The sequence below is a fragment of the Zootoca vivipara genome, chromosome Z1, assembly GCF_965207765.1.
Source record: "Zootoca vivipara chromosome Z1, rZooViv2.hap1.1, whole genome shotgun sequence".
In the NCBI taxonomy this organism is placed as follows: domain Eukaryota; kingdom Metazoa; phylum Chordata; class Lepidosauria; order Squamata; family Lacertidae; genus Zootoca; species Zootoca vivipara.
Genome location: NC_142583.1, coordinates 15,159,198 through 15,183,931, shown reverse-complemented (window position 1 = coordinate 15,183,931; position 24,734 = coordinate 15,159,198). Strand labels below are relative to the sequence as shown.

Sequence of the window (24,734 nt, the reverse complement as noted above, 5' to 3'; positions counted from 1 at the left end):
CAGTGATTATATAGAGAGCAGCCTTTACCAAAGGTGTCATGGGCTTTGAAGACTCAAACTCAGGACACAAGGGAGAAACATGCTAAGAGGAAGGCACACTTGGCAAATCCACACCAAGATCAACTCCTGCCCGGAAACCAATGTCTCCACTGTGGAAGGACGTGTGGATCCAGAATTGGCCTCCACAGTCACTTATGGACTCACTGTTAAAACCGTGTTTATGGAAGACAATCTTACTCGGCTACGAGTGATCACAGAAATAGAAGACGACGAAGGTCATCAATGAGGAAGTCAGAACAAGAACCACATACCTTCATCACTGCCAGAGAAACCAGACACCAGTTGGACAGTTTGCTCCCTTAGACATTAACTAAATAAAAATTTAGTCCATAAGACGCTATAAAGTTCTAAGAATGAGACTCAAGGTTGAAACACTTACCTGACTACAATCATTGCTCCACTTCAGGCTTGAGGTATGGTGTACAGTCAGCAGTTTTCTTAAGGCTCATAATCTCAACTTTCTCTGAACACATGGGACATGTGCTTTCATACTGTAACAAGCTGTTTAAGAAAGACATTTTCACAACATGCCTAATACAGGGTGCCCTGTCATTTTGCTTATTTTATACTGGTTAAAATAGTTTGTGTCTGTCTTACACAGGCATAGGCAAACTGGTCCTCCAGATGTTTGGGACTACAATTCCCATCATCCCTGACCACTGGTCCTGTTAGCTAGGGATGATGGGAATTGTAGTCCCAAACATCTGGAGGGCCAGAGTTTGCCTATGCCTGGTCTTACAGGTGAATAATTTTGGCACCTTGGGGCAATGGAGGAAGGGATTCTCTTTGTCCAAGTGCTTTGTTGATGCTGAAGGTACATGAGGCTGCATACCCTTAAAAAGTATTGCTGCCCATGTTGTCAGGTTTCAGCACTTGGAATGTGCCAAACAGTAATAGATTTCTAATTTCACCAACCACAAAATCTAGTGTATACAATATTTTGTATAGTGGTACAAAAGAGGTGTGCAAGGCCAAGAGTTTCAGAGGTAAGGAAAGCTGAAGCTCAATTTTTAATTCAAAATAAACTTGAAAGATGATTGGCTGCAAATCTCAGGTATATATTGAATCAATCTAGTGTCTGGTTCGCTTTGAGGATCATGGTAAATGTCTTTGGCATTTAGGTAATATCCTAAAGGAAGATGAAAAAAATTCCAACTTACTTTCTGAATGCTGAATACAGGGCGGGGAAGTCACAGTGGGGGCACACAGTCCAGTCATCTTTTACCATATGTCGTCCCTAAAACGAAGAGGGTGATTAAACCTGGTGGAAAATATTCCAAATTGCTCTGCATCAACTATAGTGGACTGGGGCCATTGGGTGCATATGCTGCAAGTGACTTGTTTCTAAACCAATGACATGTAGCTTGGGGGCACCAAAAGGTGCAAAATCTAAAAGTAACATTCAAAAGCAAGAAAATTCTGAGATTTTGCAGAGTGGAAACAAATAGTTTGCAATAGTGTGAACCAGTTTCAAATACAGTGGTACCTCTACTTACGAATTTAATGCGTTCCGAACGCACATTTGTAAGTCGAAAAAATGCATTGGGAGAAAAAATTTGTAAGTCGAAGCAACCCTATCTAAACCGCATCCAAGATGGCGGACGGAGCTCCATTCGTAAGTAGAAACATTAGTAAGTATAATTATTCGTAAGTAGAGGTACCACTGTAATAGGATTTTTCAGTTTCAGCATTAGAAATTTAAGGTAAGAACAGTTACACCACCTTGAAGAGTAGTCTATTATATTCAAATGATACTTACTGTGGCAATGCAGTATGGGAGGTTGTTTTTACAGCCAGGACAGAGAAGCTCACATTCAGGCAGCAAGAATTCACAGTAGGGACATGGGGTGGTGGGCTCTTCCGCTTCGGCTGTGTCAGGTCGTCTGTTAATAGAAAGAAAAAAATTCCATTAAGACATTTTAACAAAGACGGCCAGGTTTTTTTATCTACAAGGATAGCAGAAGTGCTTTCCAAGCTTAACAGAGGCTTAGCTCTGCTAATGATAAATGTGAATAACTGTAATGAAAGATGCTTAATGCAAATAAGCAGCATGCTGGTGTATGTAGCTCAAAAGTTCCAAACTTGTTCCTCCTCTGCTCCCTTGCCAGGCTGGAGGAAAAAAACCATATGAACCAGAGTCTGCAGGAAGCCAAGGTTAAATTTGGACTACAACTCCAGTAATCCAGCAACATCTGGAGAGCCACAGTGCCTTTATCCTTCCAACCAGACGACAATTCAGCAGACTGGCTTTGCAATACACTTATTGCTGTAAATGACTTTATTAGCTGCCTCTGGAACACTAGTACTTATGAAATATATTTTTGACATTGGTTTCTGCAAAACTCAGGAAATACTTATTAAAACTTCTGCATAGGTGGCATTACTCACAGGTGTTGTTTAGTCATGTCCAACTCTTCGTGACCGCATGGACCAGAGCACGCCAGGCACTCCTGTCTTCCACTGCCTCCCGCAGTTTGGTCAAACTCATGTTGGTAGCTTCGAGAACACTGTCCAACCATCTTGTCCTCTATCGTCCCCTTCTCCTTATGCCCTCCATCTTTCCCAGCATCAGGGTCTTTTCCAGGGAGTCTTCTCTTCTCTTGAGGTGGCCAAAGTATAGGAGCCTCAGCTTCACGATCTGTCCTTCCAGTGAGCACCCAGGACTGATTTCCTTCAGAATTGATAGGTTTGATCTTCTTGCAGTCCATGGGACTCTCAAGAGTCTCCTCCAGCACCATAATTCAAAAGCATCAATTCTTCGGCGATCAGCCTTCTTTATGGTCCAGCTCTCACTTCCATACATCACTACTGGGAAAACCATAGCTTTAACTATACGGACCTTTTTCGGCAAGGTGATGTCTTTGCTTTTTAAGATGCTGTCTAGGTTTGTCATTGCTTTTCTCCCAAGAAGCCGGCGTCTTTTAATTTTGTGACTGCTGTCACCATCTGCTGTCACCACCATGGAACCCAGGAAAGTAAAATCTCTCACTGCCTTCATTTCTTCCCCTTCTATTTGCCAGGAGGTGATGGGACCAGTGGCCATGATCTTGGTTTTTTGGATGTTGAGCTTCAGACCCTATTTTGCGCTCTCCTCTTTCACCCTCATCAAAAGGTTCTTTAATTCCTCACTTTTTGCCATCAAGGTTGTGTCATCAGCATATCTGAGGTTGTTGATATTTCTTCCGGCAATCTTAATTCCGGCTTGGGATTCATTCAGTCCAGCCTTTCACATGATGAATTCTGCATATAAGTTAGCAGGGAGACAATATACAGCCTTGTACTCCTTTCCCAATTTTGAACCAATCAGTTATTCCACATAACCAGTTCTAACTGTAGCTTCTTGTCCCACATAGAGATTTCTCAGGAGACAGATGAGGTGATCAGGCACTTCCATTTCTTTAAGAATTTGCCATAGTTTGCTGTGGTCAACACAGTCAAATGCTTTTGCGGTCAATGAAGCAGAAGTAGATGTTTTTCTGGAACTCTCTAGCTTTCTCCATAATCCTGCGCATGTTTGCAATTTGGTCTCTGGTTCCCCTGCCCCTTCGAAATCCAGCTTGCACTTCTGGGAGTTCTCGGTCCACATACACAGGTGAGACTACCCCAAATATCTAAAGAAGTCAATGCTACTTGTTGGAGGGGGTGCACAGTCAAAAGTACTTATTTTCATATATGGTGGTTTGGCAACAGCATCAAACCTTTCTGGAGTGCTGTCTTCAAATAAATCAGGTTGATAAATAACAAAACAATTGAAATGTCTCCAGGATCCTGCTTTTGCATGTAATATTATTACATGTGTTGCTTGCAGGATTGGGGCACAGACTAAAAATTGTGGTTGTGGAGAACTCTGCTTAACAGCCAATACCAATGCATATTTACTTAAAATTAAGTTCTACTGCATTTCGTAGGACTTACTCCCAAGTGTGCATCAAATTGCAGTTTTCGAGTACTGCCACTATACACTATACTCTCAAGCTAACTTTTATCAATGCATTTCCAAACTTCAGTTACACAGAGTAATACAACTCACCTAACCATGGCTTCAATCTTCTTTTTGTATTTCAGATCAATTTTATTACGGTACTCTGGTCTCATCAACATTGCAGCAAAACCAAATGCTGACTTCTTCAGTCCTGCTCTGTGACATTCAATTACTGTTGAAGTCAGGATGGGCACGATGTCTACAAGAAGAACAATGGCAATAATTTTATTTCCAATGGTGATAGAAAGCCTTGGGCTATGATCCTTCGTTTTTGGCTTCCAGTTACAACTTTCTGGATTTTCACAGAGCTGCTAATTGACACCCAACAGCTGGCATCAATTAGCTGCATATATTTCTAGTAAATACATGCAATTATTCTAAGAACGTAAGAAATGTTTTGTTGGGTAAAACGGAAGTTCCACTTGCTCCAGCACCATCTCTACCAATACTTGAATTTCAGTTACATGCCTCTGGGCAATTCACTAACTGGGAGTAATTCCTAAAGCAGCGATGGTTAACCCCTGGTCTGGCAGTCTGGTATAGGCCCCCAAGCAAGTTTTCTGCTCCCCACTCAAGACCACATCAATTGTGATGGGGGCAGCAAAAAGGAAAGTTGAAGTAGACATACTGCTGGAGTTGGCAGAGATTTAGCCTTTCTGCCCATCCAGTGCCCTGACAGGGAAGCCAATCGTCCCCTCTCTGGTCATCTGATCAATTATATGACACAAAGAGGAAGTAATAACCCCCATTAACAGCTGGTCTACATAATGCAGCTTTTCTCAACCTTGGGTCCCCAGATGTCATGGGACTACAACTCCCATAATCTCTATAGTTACCAGGACCAGTGACCAGAGCTGATGGGAGTTGTAGTCCAACCATGTTTGGGGTGCAAGGTTGAGAACGGCAAGTGCCACTTCCCAGTATAGTTAACACTTACGGGATGGAAACTTGCTGATGTTGTTGGCCACGCGAATGAGCATACGTGCTCCCTTCAAATGGTCACCACATTTAACGTGAATCTGAGAGAGAAATGTGAGTTATTCACAAAGCTAAACAGTTACAGTCTGGAAGGTCTTTCCAGCCATGTGGTGCGTGCTCTCTCTCTCTCTCACACACACACACACACACAGACACAGACACACACACAGAGAGAGGCAGGCCCTTTGAGAAATTTGGAGCTAAACAATGAAGCATTTTCTTTAGACACATTTTCCCAAAGTGATCAGGAATCCGCTTGAGCTATTAGGAAAAGGCAGTGGTGGGCAATATGCATTTCAATTTTCACAAGTTTCCATAAATATTTTCAAGGCTTTACCTTTACTAAAATATAGCTGTGTAGAATCATAAGGTTTGTAGCCATCTCAGACGGTATTTTGATTTTCTGGGTTTTCAGCTCCGAATACATACTGAAGAGAACATCATGGGCATTTCGGTAGTTCCCTTTTTTATAAACAAATGACAAAAAAAACTAATTAGATTGCAGAAGGATACTGTGCCCCCTTATATTCCAGCTTCTCTTTGTTTTAGCTGTTTTAAGTAAATTTAGCAAGACTGTATTAGTAACTGCCAGCATGCATATAAGGCATCTAACATGGACACTACTTGTCTAGTGAAATCATGCTCACCAAAACAATTTGCATCTCCAGCCACCAATGTCTAGAGCAGGAAACCTGTGGCCCTTCAGATGCTGTTGGACTACAGTCTCCATCATCCCTGACCATTGGTCATGCTGGCTGGGGCTGATGGGAGCTGGAGTCCAAAAGCACCTGGAGGCCTACAGGTAGGTAATGCAAGCAGTAAGAAATGCTGTAGCACAGGGAGAAAATGAGAGGCAAGGTACAAATCTCAACCACATGCCAGTTCTAGCTTCTACAGATAAAAGGCAAGGCACTGAATGTGCTTCACACTGGTCGTCTCCTTCCCCTTCATTCGCCCTCCTGTTCTTGTCGTTTGTCATATTTGTTGCTCCAAACAAAACAGAAGTGCATGAATGTCGCAGACTGCTGGAAGCGTAAGTGCCTTACCTGCACACTGTTCTTCTCTGGCAATAATTATGGCCGTCCGGGCAGCTTCTCGGTATTGCTTTAGTGCCATGTACAGCCGAAACAGATACTTGGCTTCCTTTATTAGAGCAAGGAAACAGATGAGTAAGAGAAGACAGTGTCTATTTATCCACACATGCATCTTAAACATACTTCAGGCAGAACTGTTGAGGAGCTGCTGAGCTTTAAGCACAGCCTTGTTTGCCCAGGTTTTCTGTCTGCATATGGAAAGCTTTGGTTCCACAGTTTTTTTACACTACTGAGCTAGTTTGTAGAACAGCTTCCCATACATGTATAGGATCTGAACATTTCCACAGGGTTAAAGTGTTATTTTGCAATACACAATAAAATCAGTCAGCTGAAATTATCTCAGCTGAAAAAAATATTTTAGTGATAGCTTTTTTAAAAAATGCAACTTTCCCTCCCATTTTTAGATTCTCTTCAAGTTGCAACTTTTTGTAATCGTTTTTAAAAAAGAAATACTGGTAAGCATTTGTCTTTAAAGTTTCCAAACATAAGAGTTTTCAGTTTCTTTCTATCAAATCAGTTTATGCCAAACAGCTATGGTTAAATTGGACAAGTTAAGCCATAAATGGTATTAGAACACTGTAACATGCTATTACGGTATACAGTACTGCAGTTATTACAGAATACATTAGTTAATATTCCTCTGTTATTTAGCTAATACTGATTGAAATAGTTTAGATACTGTGAATATGTTCTGGGTTGAAAACTAGTTAAGACAGCATAACCCCAGCATTATAAATTATCCTAAAACGTTGTGAGATAGGGGTATAGAAATGCTGCAAGTTATTTTCCACAAATGATCCAAACAATGAGCGTAGAGTCGTGTCTTTTACAGCACAATCCTATGCATTGAGTTCAATGGGTCTTACACCTGAGTAAGTGCATATACCAAAGGAAGCAGCCTTATAAATTATTTTAAAAACAAAAAGTTAAATAGCAGCTATGACTGGTTAAAGTAAAAAAAAATTACTCACAGAAAGAGACTATGGCAGATGCAGTAAAGCAGTTAGAAGAACAAAAGTTTTAAATGAGAAAATAGAACTATTCCAAATAAAACTTGTTAAATAAAGTAATGAGCATGATTACATGAGGTAAAACTATGTCTACTATTAAAAATGGATTTGGTTCCAAAGCATTTCCCACCCCAATTTTATGTAAGAGGAAGATATGTGCAGAGATGACAAATACACAGCAAAATGAAACTAAACCCAACATTAGTCTTAGCATAGAGAATATTTTAAAGGAAACTACGATAGTTTCTGGTATACTGCCAGCAACATCCACAGCTCAGTTCTTATACAGTTCTTAGGCTTTTATTCCAATTTCTCTGCCAATGAACCACAAATTATAGGCAAAATTCAGGAGTCATACTGAGGCCTAATGCAGTCTGGACAGAGTCAGTCTCTCAGAAACAGACAAAAAAAAAGCAACAGTGTATAGGTAAATTGCTACCCTGAAACTAGAGCCACTATACCCATTACATTAAGGCAAATCTAGGTTTGCCAATTGTCAAAGATGTTTAACAATTAATTTCTCTTCCCAAGGGGCTCTGTGAATTGTAGTTCTGTGCGGAGAATAGTGACCCACTAAAACCTCTCAGCATTCTGTAGAAACTACACTGCCCAGGATTCTTTTGGGAAAGCCACAACTGTTTAAAGTGGTATGGTACTGCTTTAAATGTATAGTGCAGATGGGATCTGAGTTTGAAAATCTAGACCAGAGGCCATTTAATTTAAAAAAAACCTAATAGAGTAACAATTATATTAAACATAAGTCTATATTTGGAATTTAGTACCTTTGGTATTCCATCACTCTCTCCCATAAGGTGATTTATAAGCTGATTGGTCAAAGCTTCATCTTTAGCCTGTCCAACCTATTGAAAATAAAATGTGAATGGAGTAACACACACACTGTAGGGAAATGAACAACACTTTTATGTGAAATGAACAACACTTATACAGTCAAGCAACAAATAATTTGGTATCCTAGGCCTAAAAATCTGTTATTTACAAGTAACTATGCCACATTGAAGGGTCTAAAGTAGAGGGTATTTAACATAATAAGTAAAGGGTTCCAATTTTGGAAGAAAAGTAAAATACAGGCTGAAAAATAAATATAAAATAGTCTGGCATTGGTTCTCTGCTGAATCAATGATAGCAATGATACTGAGTTTCTGGTAAAAGGAAGAACCCTCCCCTTCCTAAATGATGTTTCTTACCGTTTCTATTGCCATCTCTATAGCCATAGTATCATCTGCATTTGGATTTTTCAGAAAGTGCTTTAATGCCTGAAAAACAACAACAACACATACAGCATTTAATGCCTTATATCTGAGTATTTCTCTACAAACAAATTACTCTTCAAATCATCTGCATTTCTAAGGAGAATGTGCCATATGTTACTAAGTCCTTCAAAAGCTAGAAATTAATGTTAACCAATTGGGTGACTAGGTTGGTAGTTTTAAAAATGGCCAGGAGATCTCACTATGCCCCCAAAACACAGCATCAGCCTAATTCCCCAATGTCTCTACTTCATGAAAGATGTTCAGGTTCTTAACTAGATAATACATACAATATAACAGCATTTTGTGCTCTCCTAAACAGTTGTCTAGGAAGTTTTGGTGCTAAACATATTGCCTAAATCTCGCTTCCTCTTTAAATCAATAGGGCCACATTTCCTCATGGACAACCGTCTCAACTCCATGTACCAATGGCAAGTGTAGCAAAAGCAGGTGTAGTCAGACACACCTCTCTCTCTATCCTGGCAAGCAAGAAAACAAGCAAAATGTCCAGAACAGGGCTAATGAGAAGTGTGGAACTGGGAGCAGTGCTGATATTGAATGAAATTACAGGGAGAAGATAGTGGGGGAGTCCTAGGTCTTTCTCTCTTCCACTCCCTGCCCTGACCACTTCCTTTAAATATCTGTAAGCTGCTATTAGGCATAGACAATTTTTTTACAGGCACTTGGTCTTCAATCCCCAGCATTTCAGTTCTGATCTAAATTAGACCCAATGCACTTATTTTCAAAGCAAAGAAAATGGTGTTGGAAGAGCACGGATCTCCCATGTCCCGTCTAGGTTGGCCCTTAGTCTGACTCAGCAAGTTTGTATACTAACCCGTGCATATTGACCACACAGAAGAAAAAATCTGCCCGCCTGAAAATGTTTTTTCTCTCCTTCAAAATATAAGGCAATGCTTTGGTAATCTTCGTTAGTGGTGTCCTCAGAACCTGCAACAGATGGGGGTGGGAGAAACCTAATAGGACTTTCTTACAATAATAACTTCATTATTTGTACCCAACCCACTGACTGGGTTGCCCCTGCTTCTGATTAGACATGTATAGGATTGCACTGGCAATGTTTTTCCAGTGGTAAACGATATCCAAGAGGCTGCAATACTCACTAATTATATCAGCATAAATCTCCATCTTATTGTGCTGCTGGGCCAATGAGAAAGCTTCGTTGTTACACTTGGACATCACCAAAAACTGGATGGCAGAACCATAGTCACCCAATTGCAGAAAGAATCTAAACCAAATTAACAAATCTGTTATACTATTTTAAAGTATAACGAACAGAATCCATGAAATCCATGTAATGATTTGCAGGAGCATCTACAATATTTTTTAACACTTAAGCAGCATTTCTCATTACTCCCATAACCAATTGTAAGCTGTCTTAAGCTTACTCTTTAGGGCAGATTTTCAACAATCATATCTCTGAGCCTACTAGGGTATATCATTATTATTTATTAATAACATGTTAAAAAACACTAGATGCTGTACCATGCTTTAACAAAATAAGACAGGCCTTGTTCATAGGCTTCCATACTATTCTAAAATACATGGGCATGATCTTGCTCCCACCAGTGCTATGATGGGGGCAGGTGCAGAGATTTTGTATGCATGCAATCTCATTAGGAGTCAGACAAGCAGAGTCACATGAGTTGGTTCCTATTCAGACCCCCCAAATTGTCTTCTTCTTTCTTTGGTGATCACTCATAGCCGAGTAAGATCGTCTTCCATAAACATGATCACAACAATGAGTCCATTAAGTGACTGTGGAGGCCAATTCTGGATCCACATGTCCTTCCACAGTGGGGACATCGGTTTTTGGGCAGGAGTTGATCATGGTGAGGGTTTGGCAAGTGTGCCCTCCTCTTGGCACATTTATCCCTTTTGTTCTGAGTTCGAGCGTCTTGTAAACGCTGTTCTCCAACTGGAGCGCTCGCAGGCCAGTATTTCCCAATTGTCGGTGTTTATGCTGCATTTTCCTTGAGAGAGTCTTTAAACCTCCTTTGTGGACCACCAGCATTACACTTTCCATTTCTAAGTTCAGAATGGAGTAGTTGCTTTGGAAGACGATAATCAGGCATCCAAATAAGCAGCTCAATTATGCCAGGCACTATTGCTAGCTGGGTGCAAGGGGGGGGGGGAAGACCTCTCACTCTGCAATCATGTTCCACTTAATCTCCCACCCAGGCTACACTCACCTGAAACATGCCAAGGATACATACGTATGGTTGGCAATGTCTCACATGGCAAGTATGATGGATAAGGTCGACTAGGCAACTCCAGATCCCTAGATTTTAAGTTTGCAGCCATGCTGGTGGCCCTGTACAAAGGAGGTTGAATTATGGAACACCTCCAGGCTCCTATAACTGCAAGGGTCCTTCTCAACCCCTTGTTGTCGTGTTCTCTGGTGCTTCATCTAAGGCAGGGATGGTGACCTCCAAATGTTACTGGACTACAACTCTCATTATTCCTGATCACTGGCCATGCTGGTTGGGGCTGATGGGAACTGGGAGCCCATTCACAGCTGAAAGCCCCAGGTTCTCCATCTCTGATTTGGGGTGGAAGGTGAAATACTCCATTTGGAGAGATCAAATTAGTCCCGAAATGTATTTCTGTAGGAAAACTAGATACAAAATTGTATCTGGTATCTGGCACTTTAAAAAAAATGTGAAAAAAATCTTCCATATGCTCTTTTCTATTCTTGAAATTAGTCTTAAACAACATCAAAAGAGAACAAAACAAAATCAATGTAAACTGCATATAAAGATGTACATAAAATCGTATCATAGAATCAAGTTTGCTTTTGCTTTTGTTACTACAACTAGAAAGTAAACATTAAAATAAAAGTTAAATGGGGTTGGTACATGTCAAAATGAATTTATACTCTTAAAGCTCAGACTCTCCATCAGAATTGTTTGAAAAGGATTTTTAAAAAATCCCAAAAGCTAGGGGCTCTTTTCTATTATTGTTTTTTTAATAAAAAAATTAGCCTCTCTCATTTGAAAAGAGTCAAACAAAATGTTTTAAAAGCAAATTGTAGAGATTGGGTTTTGCACATATATAATCTGACCAATTCTACAGAGTTAGAACTCTGTTAAAAGTCTGAAAACTAGTTTCTATAGCTGCAGTTACCTGGCTACCATCTTGGCTCCCTCAAGTGACTGCGTCTCCCTGACAATGCTAACAGCCTTCTCTGGATTATTAAGGTGATCCAAATATAGCCGGATGACGCTGTCCCACTGCTTGGCATTTGCGTAGGCCAGGACGGCTTCTTTGTATCTAGAAAGAGAGATCATCATAGACACTTCAGGTTCAGTCCTCAAAATTCCCAGGGCTACAGGCTGTTATTAATTAAAAAACACTTTACTAAATAAGGATAAAATATTCTTTTGCTGGTATCTGGTAACCAATTTATGCAATATAGGTTGGATCATGACTAATTATTAATGATTAATTATTGAGTATTATTATTATTATTATTATTATTAAAAAGCCCATTGATTTCAGTGTGTTTACTTTAAGTGTGACTAAGTCTGGAAACAACCCCATGCAATGTAGGTACCTTATATCAGATACAGTACTATTAACTCTTACCACAGAGACTCATGGAGCCAAATGGTTCCCAGAACTTTTTTGGGAGGGGCTCCTATTAATTTTGATGCTATTCTGTTTATAAGCATCTTGTCTCAAATCCAACTGACAAAATTTAAAGATGGGTTTTCTTCCAGTTTGTATCTAGCAATAGCAATGATCCCCTTATAGAGCTAGACCAGGCATCCCCAAACTTCGGCCCTCCAGATGTTTTGGACTACAATTCCCATCTTCCCCAACCACTGGTCCTGTTAGCTAGGGATCATGGGAGTTGTAGGCCAAAACATCTGGAGGGCCGCAGTTTGGGGATGCCTGAGCTAGACTATAACACTTTTTCTCTCAACAACTGACAATTGAAACCAGTTGTCAAATAAAATCCATCTTAAAAAAATGAGGAACAACCAGTATTGATGAGTATCCAGGTTTAAAGACTTTTTAAAAAACTGTGGTAAGAAATATTCTGTATTCTACCTTCCCATATTTGATGGGGGGGGGGACTATTAAAGATGCCAATTCCTTCTAACAAGAAATAATAACTTCCAAATTAGCACACCCTTTATGGACTAAACAAATTATTGTTGCTTAAGTTTTGCTATATAAAATTTAATCACATGCAAAGTCCAGATGAACTGAACAATAATGGGGCAGGGGGCAGTGATTTCATGCTCTCTCTATAGATACTAAGTTACTAGCAGAGGTTAGCAAATCTGAAATAAAGAAGATGGAGGGGGAAGAATAAACTCTTTTTGCACCTTTTCCCTCTGCTCTTATAAAGGATAAAAACAAGAGGTAAAATTAATTCTGGAAACACATTTTTTGTTTTGTTGCTCCTTAAAGGAAAAGAAACGTGTCATAACACATTGGTAGTTGATTTAAAAACTTTAGCAGAAAAAAGGAGGGCCTTTCTTCCATCAGCTGTCCTGTGGGAGGGATTCCAGGAGAGAGCGGGAGGCAGGCGAATACCACCTCGGTCTCCTCTGGCTGGAATATTCCCTCCCCACTGGAGGACTATTATACCATCAGCTGCCTTGGGAAGGCCCATGATGAGTTTTTAATAATGTTGTTTATTGTGGACTTGTATCCTGGAAAGCAGGCAGAAATAATGGCAGTAAGTAAGTAAAATTATTTTTCAATCCTCAAATGTTTCAATGTTCGGATGTAACCCTTCCCACACTTACTCAGATCCAAGTTCTGCTGAACTTGGCAGAGCAACCCGCCCCGAACTCCAATGTAAGTCTGACTGTCACATCAGATTTGACTGTAGAAAGGAATATATATACCTGCCATCTGCCTCCTTTGCTTTGGCATATTGAAGATGTATCTTTTGAGAAGATACGTGAGGGAGAAGCTCACCAACCTTTGCCCTGGACAACAGAAACAGTTCTATTTGATAACTAATTTCACACACACATTATTTTAATTACTTTCTCTCACCCCACCCCAATCCCATCATACCAAGAATTGAGATAATTGAGGAACACAGGGCACTGCCTCAAACTGAGTCAGATAGGGTAATTGGGTATCTTATGTATTACAGGGTTCCGTGAACAAAACTCCATCCACAGACCACTCATTCACAGAATGGAGGAAAGATGGTTGTTTTTGCTGACTCCTCCTTCCCCCTGTAGCCTTCCTCCTTCCCCCTGTGCACCACCCCCAATCTCCTCTTTGGTACACGGGGTCAGAGACCTTCAGAGCAGCATGAGAAGTGGGGCAGGTTCCATGAGGAAGGGGGAACTGGTGGAAATCAGCTCCCCTGCTTCTTCCATAAGTGGGGATTCTGCTAAATCTCAGCCCTTCAGTTCACAGAAGAGCTATTCTGGATCAGCATGTTGAGATGCTGGTGAAGTATAGAAAAAGTACAGTATGTGGTAATTCAGCTACCCAAGAATTTTACATTTCTTTTTTCTTAAAAAGCAAAGTTTCAAGCTCTTAGCAGCTGAGATAATACACTTGGAAATTGAGTGAAATCTCAAAAAGCTAGAAAAGTGACTAAAAAAGTGATCACTGGTTAAGGAAAGCAAGAGAATCCTAGAACTGTCAAGTTGGAAGGGGCCATGAGGATATTCTAGGCCAACCAACTGCAATGCAGGAATATACAGGTGTCCCATATGGGGATCAAACCTGCAACCTTGGTGTTATCAGCACCAACCTCTAACCAACTGAGCAATCCACACATTTGCCCAATTGTTCATGCTGGCTGGGGATGATGGGAGCTGGAATCCAACTCCATGTGAAGGGCCACAGGTTCCCTATCCTTGTGCTGTAATTTTAAAGGAATGCAACACCAGCTTACCAGTTTTTGCACCGGATATATACCGATGCTGCTTTGTCATAATACTGCCCTTTTTCATAGAGCTGGGCAGCTTCTGAAAATTGCTATAAAACAAACAGGGAAACAAAAGTTAGTCTAAAGCATGCAAACTCATACTGTGAAAACTTTTTCTTTCTGTATTCAAAGTACTAGCTACCTTCATGCTCTCCAGAATAGCTCCGCAGTCTCGTTTCAACATCCTACTCGGATGTTTGATGGCTTGGTTAACACCCCGGCGAATGTCACCCATGCGAATGGACATTTGGGCAACTCCAGCTAGGCAGGCCTCATCATGCTCTTGGAACTGGCAACAAGGAGTATAGCATAAACATGCACCAATAAAGTTACGGGCAAAATACACACTCTTGAAGAAAATAAAGGCAGAGTTTGAAAATGCAGCAACCGTTATTCTGGAAGGGTTTTCTTCCTATTTAGGCTAGTTAACTATTTTTGTTTATAATATTGCCATTTGCAAAAAAATAGTTAAGATGCACCATACCAGTTTCCAAACACATCCACAGAAGATAAAATAATACACTCCCTTATAACAAGAGTTCTCTCAGATCAACTGTCCTACCAGTTACCCTTTAAAATAATATAAATACAAAGCAAATATTTATCTAATTAAGTGAGCAAAACAAACCACTCTATTCTTCTGTGCCAAAATTGTGGTAAATGAAGAATCAGGGGTTTGTAAAGCAACTATTTCAACAGTGATCTCCCGCTTTTATATTTTGCGGCTCAAGTGACAAAACGCATTTCTAATCCAAGATCGGCCTCAGCCAAATAAATATTTAAAAGGGAAAGAGACCTCTGACCATTAGGTCCAGTCGTGACCGACTCTGGGGTTGCGGCGCTCATCTCGCGTTATTGGCTGAGGGAGCCGGCATACAGCTTCCGGGTCATGTGGCCAGCATGACTAAGCCGCTTCTGGCGAACCAGAGCAGTGCACGGAAACGCCGTTTACTTTCCCGCTGTAGCGGTACCTATTTATCTACTTACACTTTGACGTGCTTTCGAACTGCTAGGTTGGCAGGAGCTGGGACCAAGCAACGGGAGCTCACCCCGTCGCGGGGATTCGAACCGCCGGCCTCCTGATCGGCAAGCCCTAGGCTCTGTGGTTTAACCCACAGCGCCACCCGTGTCCCTAAACTCTGTGAGGTGAGTGAGGTTGAGAGACTTCAGAGAAGTGTGACTAGCCCTAGGTCACCTAGCAGCTATATGTGGAGGAGCAGGAAAGCGAACCCAGTCCCCCAGATTACGAGTCCACTGCTTCTAACCACTACACCACACTGGCTCTCAATATATTTACAGTCATCACCAACAATAGAGTGTTACCTTGCTATCGCCTGTAATCCCTTTCTCATAATGAGCCAAAGCATTCACATAATCACCCCTAAAATAAAAAGTCAGATTGTATTATACGTATATTGACACAGAGTGATGTATCATGACATGAATGAGACACTGAAGGGATTATTAGGGGACTGTGTGCTGTTTGCTGCTAGGAGCAGCAAGGGTGGAGCCAACCAAACAATTAATTGCCTGTATAGCAAGCCCACCCTCACTACCCTGTTTCCCCGAAAATAAGACATACCCATAAAATAAGCTGTACCAAGATTTCTAAGCATTTGTGCAATATAAGCCATACCCTGAAAATAAGACATAGTGATAGGCGCAGATCTGGAGGGCGCCAAGGAAGAGGCGAGGCTGGACAGTAATTAAAAAATAAGACATCCCCTGAAAATTAGCCATAGTGTGTCTTCTTGAGGAAAATAAATATAAGACAGCATCTTATTTTCGGGGAAACACGGTAGCTGTTAGGTCTTCATTAAGGTACCATTAAGGTACCATCACCCAACCCCTTTTCTGGTTTAGCTTACAGATAGATGCTGGTAGAAGTTGCTGGCTCCTTGCACCTCAGCATGGATTCCCAGAACTTCTATTTTTTCTCAACCCAACATTTTTTAATTGTTTAAAGAGATCAACTTGAGCAGGTGTAACCAACATGGTGTCCAATTGAGGACTACAATTCCCATCAGTCCCAGTCAGCAAGGCCAATTGTCATAATTTTATTGGTATGCCGCCTTCCCACAGTTCAAACCATGCCCAAGGTCGCTTGCAACATGAAAAAAATACGTAACTACAAAAGTAGTGGTGAAAAAGTAGTCAAAAACAGTAAAACAAACATTTTTAAAAATAACCAAACTGAACAATTTCCACATAAATCACAAGAAGACCTAAAATAAAGATACAAAAAGCTAACAGCAACAACCCCCATCCAACAAAACCACCCAAATATCCCCCCCAGCCCGAGGCATGATGAAAGTTGTAGTCCAAAATGTCTGCACTACATTGGCTCTACACCAATCTATAGTGACCTGGCTACTTGATAAGGGGTTTTAACTTTCCAGACTTCTCTTCTACAAAGTACAGTCATAGCTCAGTTTAAGTACGCTTTGGTTTGAGTACTTTCAGTTTAAGTACTCCGCAGACCTGTCTGGAACGGATTAATCCACTTTCCATTACCGGTACTTTCAATGGGAAAGTTCGCTTCAGGTTAAGTACGCTTCAGTTTAAGTACTCCGCAGACCGTCTGGAACGGATTAATCCACTTTCCATTACTTTCCATGGGAAAGTTCGCTTCAGGTTAAGTACGCTTCAGGTTAAGTACAGACTTCCGGAACCAATTGTGTACTTAAACCGAGGTACCAATATACATGAACAGCAGCCAGTATCCCCATATTAAACCCCAGCCTGAGCTACACTAACTACCTTGCCCTTTCTCAACAAAGTTTTCCAACACCATGCAAGCCAATAATAGTTTTCTGCCATTGGCTTATGACAAAAGCTAGATTTGATAGGCTTTTAAGAGAGAACATACGTGAATTCCAGCTGCACAGCATACTCCTTCGATAATAAGGGGATGGTATCTGGTGCCAAGCGTTTAGCTAGCTGAAGTGCATTATCCCAGTGCTGTAGATCTCTCCTCATCTATTATCAAAAGAAGTGTTGATTTAAATGGAAAAGATTATGATCCCCTGCCCCATCTGATTAAATATTAGGTGGCTCAATTTATTACCTCAAGTGCGGCAATTGGGCAAGAAGATGCCAAATATAAATCCTGAGCCAAATTGAAGTTATTTGTATACATGGCAAGATGCCCCGCAAGAAGGTTGTGGTCTTCTATGCCCTGAAAACAGAACACAGAAATGTGTGAAGTTCCTATTATATTGGATTAACATTAGACAAGCTGCCAGAGATGCATTGCTATAGCATATGGAAGTCAGAAAAGACTCAAGGAAAAGGAGCTTCATCTGCCCCAGTTCATACACAAAGGAATGAAAAGTCCTAGACAGGGATTGTTGGAAAGGAGAACTTAAAACGTGAGGATCCATGTGGAAGAAGAGTCCTCGTGAATTCAAGAAGTCATCAAATCAGAATTTGTTGTTGTTGTTGTTGATGTTGTTTAGTCGTTTAGTCGTGTCCGACTCTTCGTGACCCCATGGACCATAGCACGCCAGGCACTCCTGTCTTGCACTGCCTCCCGCAGTTTGGTCAAACTCATGTTCGTAGCTTCGAGAACACTGTCCAACCATCTTGTCCTCTGTCGTCCCCTTCTCTTAGTGCCCTCAATCTTTCCCAACATCAGGGTCTTTTCCAAGGATTCTTCTCTTCTCATGAGGTGGCCAAAGTATTGGAGCCTCAGCTTCACGATCTGTCCTTCCAGGGAGCACTCAGGGCTGATTTCCTTAAGAATGGATAGGTTTGATCTTCTTGCAGTCCATGGGACTCTCAAGAGTCTCCTCCAGCACCATAATTCAAAAGCATCAATTCTTCGGCGATCAGCCTTCTTTATGGTCCAGCTCTCACTTCCATACATCACCACTGGGAAAACCATAGCTTTAACTATACGGACCTTTGTCGGCAAGGTGATGTCTCTGCTTTTTAAAATGCTGTCTAGGTTTGTCATTGCTTTTCTCCCAAGAAGCAGGCGTCTTTTAATTTCGTGACTGCTGTCACCATCTGCAGTGATCAAGGAGCCCAAGAAAGTAAAATCTCTCACTGCCTCCATTTCTTCCCCTTCTATTTGCCAGGAGGTGATGGGACCAGTGGCCATGATCTTGGTTTTTTTTATGTTGAGCTTCAGACCATATTTTGCGCTCTCCTCTTTCACCCTCATTAAAAGGTTCTTTAATTCCTCCTCGCTTTCTGCCATCAAGGTTGTGTCATCTGCATATCTGAGGTTGTTGATATTTCTTCCGGCAATCTTAATTCCGGCTTGGGATTCATCTAGTCCAGCCTTTCGCATGATGAATTCTGCATATAAGTTAAATAAGCAGGGAGACAATATACAACCTTGTCGTACTCCTTTCCCAATTTTGAACCAATCAGTTGTTCCATATCCAGTTCTAACTGTAGCTTCTTGTCCCACATAGAGATTTCACAGGAGACAGATGAGGTGATCAGGCACTCCCATTTCTTTAAGAACTTGCCATAGTTTGCTGTGGTCGACACAGTCAAAGGCTTTTGCATAGTCAATGAAGCAGAAGTAGACGTTTTTCTGGAACTCTCTAGCTTTCTCCATAATCCAGCGCATGTTTGCTATTTAGTCTCTGGTTCCTCTGCCCTTTCGAAATCCAGCTTGCACTTCTGGGAGTTCTCGGTCCACATACTGCCTAAGCCTGCCTTGTAGAATTTTAAGCATAACCTTGCTAGCGTGTGAAATGAGCGCAATTGTGCGGTAGTTGGAGCATTCTTTGGCACTGCCCTTCTTTGGAATTGGGATGTAGACTGATCTTCTCCAATCCTCTGGCCATTGCTGAGTTTTCCAAACTTGCTGGCATATTGGGTGTAGCACCTTAACAGCATCATCTTTTAAAATTTTAAATAGTTCAGCTGGAATATCATCACTTCCACTGGCCTTGTTATTAGCAGTGCTTTCTAAGGCCCATTTGACTTCACTCTCCAAGATGTTTGGCTCAAGGTCAGCAACACTACCTGGGGTGTACGAAACCTCCATGTCTTTCTGGTATAATTCCTCTGTGTAGTCTTGCCACCTCTTCTTGATGTCTTCTGCTTCTGTTAGGTCCTTACCACTTTTGTCCTTGATTATGGTAATCTTTGTACGAAATGTTGGACAGCCATTTTGCTTTCTTGCATTTCCTTTTCCTTGGGATGGTTTTCGTTGCTGCCTCCTGTATAATGTTACGAGCCTCCATCCATAGTTCTTTAGGCACTCTGTCCACCAAATCTAAATCCTTAAACCTGTTCCTCACTTCCACTGTGTATTCATAAGGGATTTGATTCAGATTGTATCCTACTGGCCCAGTGGTTTTTCCTACTTTCTTCAGTTTAAGCTGGAATTTTGCTATAAGAAGCTGATGATCTGAGTTACAGTCAGCTCCAGGTCTTGTTTTTGCTGATTGTATAGAGCTTCTCCATCTTTGGCTGCAGAAAATATAATCAATCTGATTTCGATGCTGCCCATTTGGTGATATCCATGTGTAGAGTCGTCTCTTGTGTTGTTGGAAGAGAGTGTTTGTGATGACCAGCTTGTTCTCTTGACAGAACTCTATTAGCCTTTGCCCTGCTTCATTTTGAACTCCAAGGCCCAACTTGCCAGTTGTTCCTTTTATCTCTTGATTCCCTACTTTAGCATTCCAATCCCCTGTAATGAGAAGAACATCCTTCTTTGGTGTCATTTCTAGAAGGTGTTGTAGGTCTTCATAGAATTGGTCAATTTCACTTTCTTCAGCTCCGGTAGTTGGTGCATAAACTTGGATTACTGTGATGTTAAAAGGTCTGCCTTGGATTCGTATCGAGATCATTCTGTCATTTTTGAGATTGCATCCCATTACAGCTTTTGCCACTCTTTTGTTGACTATGAGGGCCACTCCATTTCTACTACAGGATTCTTGCCCACAGTAGTAGATATGATAGTCACCTGAACTGAATTCGCCCATTCCCTTCCATTTTAGTTCACTGATGCCCAGGATGTCGATATTTATTCTTGTCATCTCATTTTTGACCACATCCAGCTTACCTCCATTCATGGTTCTTACATTCCAGGTTCCTATGCAATATTTTTCTTTACAGCATCGGACTTTCCTTTCGCTTCCAGGCATATCCGCAACTGAGCGTCCTTTCGGCTTTGGCCCAGCCGCTTCATCAGCTCAGAATACTGTATTATATTGACAATAGCGGACTTAAAAATATTTTGAAAGCTTTTGAACTTTGCCAGGTATGGAGTGGAAGCTCTTTTATCCTCTTACCAGGGTTGTTTTTATTCATCTGCTAATGACTTTGACATATACTTTGCACTTGGCATGAAGTCATGTTCTTCTGCCCAAGCTCATGCTCCGAGATATCAGCCCATGGACTAGAATAATCCCACACAGCAACTACCGTATATTCTGGTGTATAAGACGGCTTTTGAACCCAGGAAAATCTTTTCAAAAGTTGGGGGGCCGTCTTATATGCCGGGTACAAGAATCTGCGGTCACCGCATACGGTGGGGGGAGCTCAAAAACGGCCGCATCCCCACTGTATGCAGTGACCATATGAACGCAAAGAAGCGCGCTCGGGAGGGGGCTGCTCCCCACCAGGGAGAATGGCTCCCTCATGGCTTTGCGACCTGGCTCAGCGCAGAGATACAGTTTCGTGTATTTCATTGCTGTCAAGCTGCTGCCTCTTCTCTTTTTGTCAGCGCAAAGCAAAGGGATCTCTCCGTCTCTCTCCACTCTCTCTTTCACTGCTGCTCAGCGTCTTTTGCTGGCTGTGTGAGCCTCCGATGTCTCTGCCTCTCTATCGCTATCCTCTCTATGGTTTCTTTCCCCCCTTTTGCTCGATGTCTCTGCCTCTCTCTCTCTCTCCCTCTCCATGGCTTCTATTCCCCTTTTGCTCACTCAGCCAGCCTCGTTGTCTCTCTCTCCGCTCTCTTTCACTGCTGCTCAGCGTCTTTCGCTGGCTGTGTGAGGTTTCTTTTCCCCTTTTGCTCGATGTCCCTGCTTCTCTATCTCTCCTCTCTCTGGCTTCTTTTCCCCTCTCAATAACTAAGCAAACAAACAAACAAACCACCATTTCCCCGGCTGCAGACTTGAGTGCTGGAGAAGACAGCCTCCCCTCCCCTCCCCACCAGAAAGGGCTGGAGTACATCCCAAATTCTATATTTTAACTTGAAAAGTAAGGGGTCGTCTTATACGCCCAGTCGTCTTATACGCCAGCATATACGGTAAGTAAAACAAACAAACAAACAAACAAACAGGCTGTAATATTTAAATGTGTATATTTTACCTTTATTTGCTCTAACGACATGACCATTCCCACATTTCTGATTGTCCGGTAAACACGTGTCGCAAACTCCACCTCCATGTGGTGTAAACAAGCCCTGGCAAGCTCATTCCAACTTGAAGGATCATTCAGAAGTTTGCACACCTCCCAAGCCTCAGAAAACCTTTGCAAAAAAATTAACAAAACAAAGGCAACAACTACAATAAGCATGGTCAAATCTTGGATGTTTGGGTATCGATGGTGTACTGGAATTTAAAGGAAGCTTACCTTTTTAGTACTAAAGTCTGTATAAGCACTAGTTTCAGCTCATTACGTTCCAAGTCATTCAATGGGCCAAGGAAGCCATGCGTACTAAGGAAGATACTGTTGGTTTTCCCACTTTGAGTCTGACAAGTTAATTCTCCGTTATATAGTAGCAATGGTTTGTGAGAATAAGGAACTTTGGTGCCTCCAGCCAAAATTACCTTGGACCCTACATTACAAATGAAAATGAAGTAATTATTGAACTTGCCCATCGAAAGAACATTAGCTCTTAGTTGCTAAATAAAGATAAAACCTTTTCTTTTTTAACCCTCTTAGTTGCTGAAGAATGACTAACAAAGAAATCCTAACAAGGGAACAGGGAAGCAGAGTGGCAGCTTCTCCACTGCACCTGAAGCAGTGCTGGCTCATACCAGCTAGGGCTGAATGTATGGGGTAGGGTTCCCCACCCCCTGTATTTAAAGTGCCAGATCTATACCAGAAAACAAATGTTCCTTGAACAAACGAGTGTCAAACAAGCAAATAAAACCAGCTTGACATAAACACTAAAGTATTGTGCTAAAAGGGATACGGGTGGCGCTGTGGATTAAACCACTGAGCCTAGGGCTTGCTGATCAGAAGGTCAGTGGTTCGAGTCCCCACGACAGGGTGAGCTCCCATTGCTCGGTCCCAGCTCCTGCCAACCTAGCAGTTCGAAAGCATGTCAAAGTGCAAGTAGATAAATAGGAACCGCTACAGCAGGAAGGTAAACGGCGTTTCTGTGTGCTGCTCTAGTTTGCCAGAAGCGGCTTAGTCATGCTGGCCACATGACCTGGAAGCTATATGCCAGCTCCCTCGGCCAATAACGTGAGATGAGTGCCGCAACCCCAGAGTCAGTCACGACTGCACCTAATGGTCAGGGGTCCCTTTACCTTTACCTTTATTGTGCTAAAATGTGAACATATGGGGAAATATATCCCGCACTGCCAAAAAAAGGATTATACAACGAAAGCAGTGGCTTAGCCATAGCTAGTTTAGAATTTCTACTTTCTGGAATTTTGTTCCTAGCAGTTATGACCATATATTTAAAAGGAAAGTCAGAATAACTGGCACAGCCTAACTGGCACAGCCTAGCTTGTGGCTTAACTGGCTCTAATAATCCATTATTTTTGTAATCTGACGTACAGCCACTTGAGAATAAAACCCACTGAAATAACCTAACACCAGAAGTTCTACTGTTGTTCACTGTCCTATAGACCCAAATCACAAAGGTACAAAATAAATATTGAGTACTACTGAATTACACAACCAACCTAAAATTCCGTTAATCCATTTGTTCTGTGTTTTGCTATGTCTTTCCTCCACCAATCATGTATTTTATATTGTAAGCTTCAAGGGATTTTCTTTCAGCTGCTCTGCAAAATGTACACTGTTGGAATAATAATGCAACTTTACACTACCTTGTATAGTATCCTTGTGAAAGATGTATGTGTATATTTTGTCATCATCGTAAGCAACAAATACACCTTTGTCCATTGGCCAATTTTCCCACAGAATACCCTTGATGGTTGGCTGGAAATTTGGGATCTCAAAGGCAATATCAGTTACCTACAAAAGGCAGCAGTGTAAAATTAATTTCTAAATAAAATGTTAATGAGATCTAATTAATTTTGGAGTTACATTGGCATTTTAAAAGAGTCAGGTGCACCCCATTCCCATATTAACAGCTGCAATCTAAGGTGTTCGCAATGGGGATCTTACAGATCTTACAGATCCAAATTCTGAACTTACAGATCCAAATTCCACCCCACCCCATTCATTTGGTCACAGTGCAACAGAAATATGGACATCTAAGAAAAGCAATAAAAAGTACTGAAATAGGATATAGTTTGGTTACTATTAAAAGGCACCGCTCTCTTACTCAATTCCTCTCTTTTCTAGCAATATGAGCACCTCTGGCATAGTCATTTCCTTCACTCTACTCAGTGAAACAGAGAAGGTAAGGGAAAAGTATTCTCACTTTCATATGGTCCCCTCGACCTGACCCGACCCACCCACACATCCAAAAGGGCAGGCAGGCAGGCACTGGTGCTCATACAAACAATGCAATTTAAAATAAAAGCAGAGTGCGCTTCCGATTTTTGTCCCACGCCATAGCGATGGGTCTCTCAACATTGGAGAGAGGCACAGGCTGAAAAAAGGAGGATGGACGGGTTAAACCATCTCCTATAAACCTCTTGGGGCATGGAAGGTGCAGGTGACCATGGGTCCTAATGGCTCACCGCACTTCGCTTGAAGCAAAAAAAACCAAATCGCCATTGGATGCAGAGGTTCTCCTTATAATTGGGTTCTAATTGGCATTAAGAATAGGCATGCACCGGAGGAGATAGACATTATAACCACAGACAATCAGCTGCATGGAACTGAGATTTGAAATTGGGAGAAGATTCTATCTTGTGCTGGAGATGGATGGAGGAGAAGGGGGTACTCTGCTATATTTCATAGAAGTTTTTACATTTATGGTTCAGCAACCCTCTAATATTGAATTTTAAGATAGACAAGTGAAGATAGTTTGATGTACAATGTAACACTGAGATTTAAAAGATGTAAAGCTGCATGTGGCTTGAAAGGAGTAAGGGGGGCTGTGGGATAGCCTGCTTGTTTTGTTTGGAAGAATGTCATTGGGAGTTAAGAGCCTAACCCCCCCCCCCCTAAAAAAAGACTGAAAGATAATGGAGAGGTTGAGATATAACCTTTAAAAAAATGCTATTGTAGCCGTGCAAGGAAAGCAGTGTGAGGGCTTTTTGGATGTTGAAAGAGGAATGGTGCCACCTTTCCCCTCCCTTCTCAGCTGGTGAATTTCTGGAACTAGTTGATTTGGTGCCAGTGAAA

At 41.5% G+C, this 24,734-nt stretch overlaps 1 protein-coding gene across 2 annotated transcripts in view; it reads right to left on the bottom strand.

Annotated features, from left to right (window-relative positions):
* WDR19 (WD repeat domain 19) overlaps positions 1-24,734 on the bottom strand; it is a 41,464-nt gene that overhangs the window by 792 nt on the left and 15,938 nt on the right. For both annotated transcript variants that reach the window (XM_035111897.3, XM_088660868.1), the window contains 21 exons: positions 23,303-23,450; positions 21,870-22,074; positions 21,606-21,765; positions 17,392-17,502; positions 17,194-17,303; positions 15,648-15,705; positions 14,467-14,613; positions 14,292-14,374; positions 13,276-13,359; positions 11,537-11,683; positions 9,514-9,638; positions 9,228-9,340; positions 8,330-8,398; positions 7,907-7,984; positions 6,067-6,163; positions 5,358-5,482; positions 4,980-5,061; positions 4,091-4,241; positions 1,820-1,943; positions 1,221-1,297; positions 440-561 (listed from right to left, as the gene is read on the bottom strand). In XM_035111897.3, the coding sequence (XP_034967788.3) occupies positions 450-561; positions 1,221-1,297; positions 1,820-1,943; positions 4,091-4,241; positions 4,980-5,061; positions 5,358-5,482; positions 6,067-6,163; positions 7,907-7,984; positions 8,330-8,398; positions 9,228-9,340; positions 9,514-9,638; positions 11,537-11,683; positions 13,276-13,359; positions 14,292-14,374; positions 14,467-14,613; positions 15,648-15,705; positions 17,194-17,303; positions 17,392-17,502; positions 21,606-21,765; positions 21,870-22,074; positions 23,303-23,450 (2,406 nt within the window). In that variant the 3' untranslated portion in view covers positions 440-449. The remainder of the gene's footprint in view (positions 1-439; positions 562-1,220; positions 1,298-1,819; positions 1,944-4,090; positions 4,242-4,979; positions 5,062-5,357; positions 5,483-6,066; positions 6,164-7,906; positions 7,985-8,329; positions 8,399-9,227; positions 9,341-9,513; positions 9,639-11,536; positions 11,684-13,275; positions 13,360-14,291; positions 14,375-14,466; positions 14,614-15,647; positions 15,706-17,193; positions 17,304-17,391; positions 17,503-21,605; positions 21,766-21,869; positions 22,075-23,302; positions 23,451-24,734) is intronic.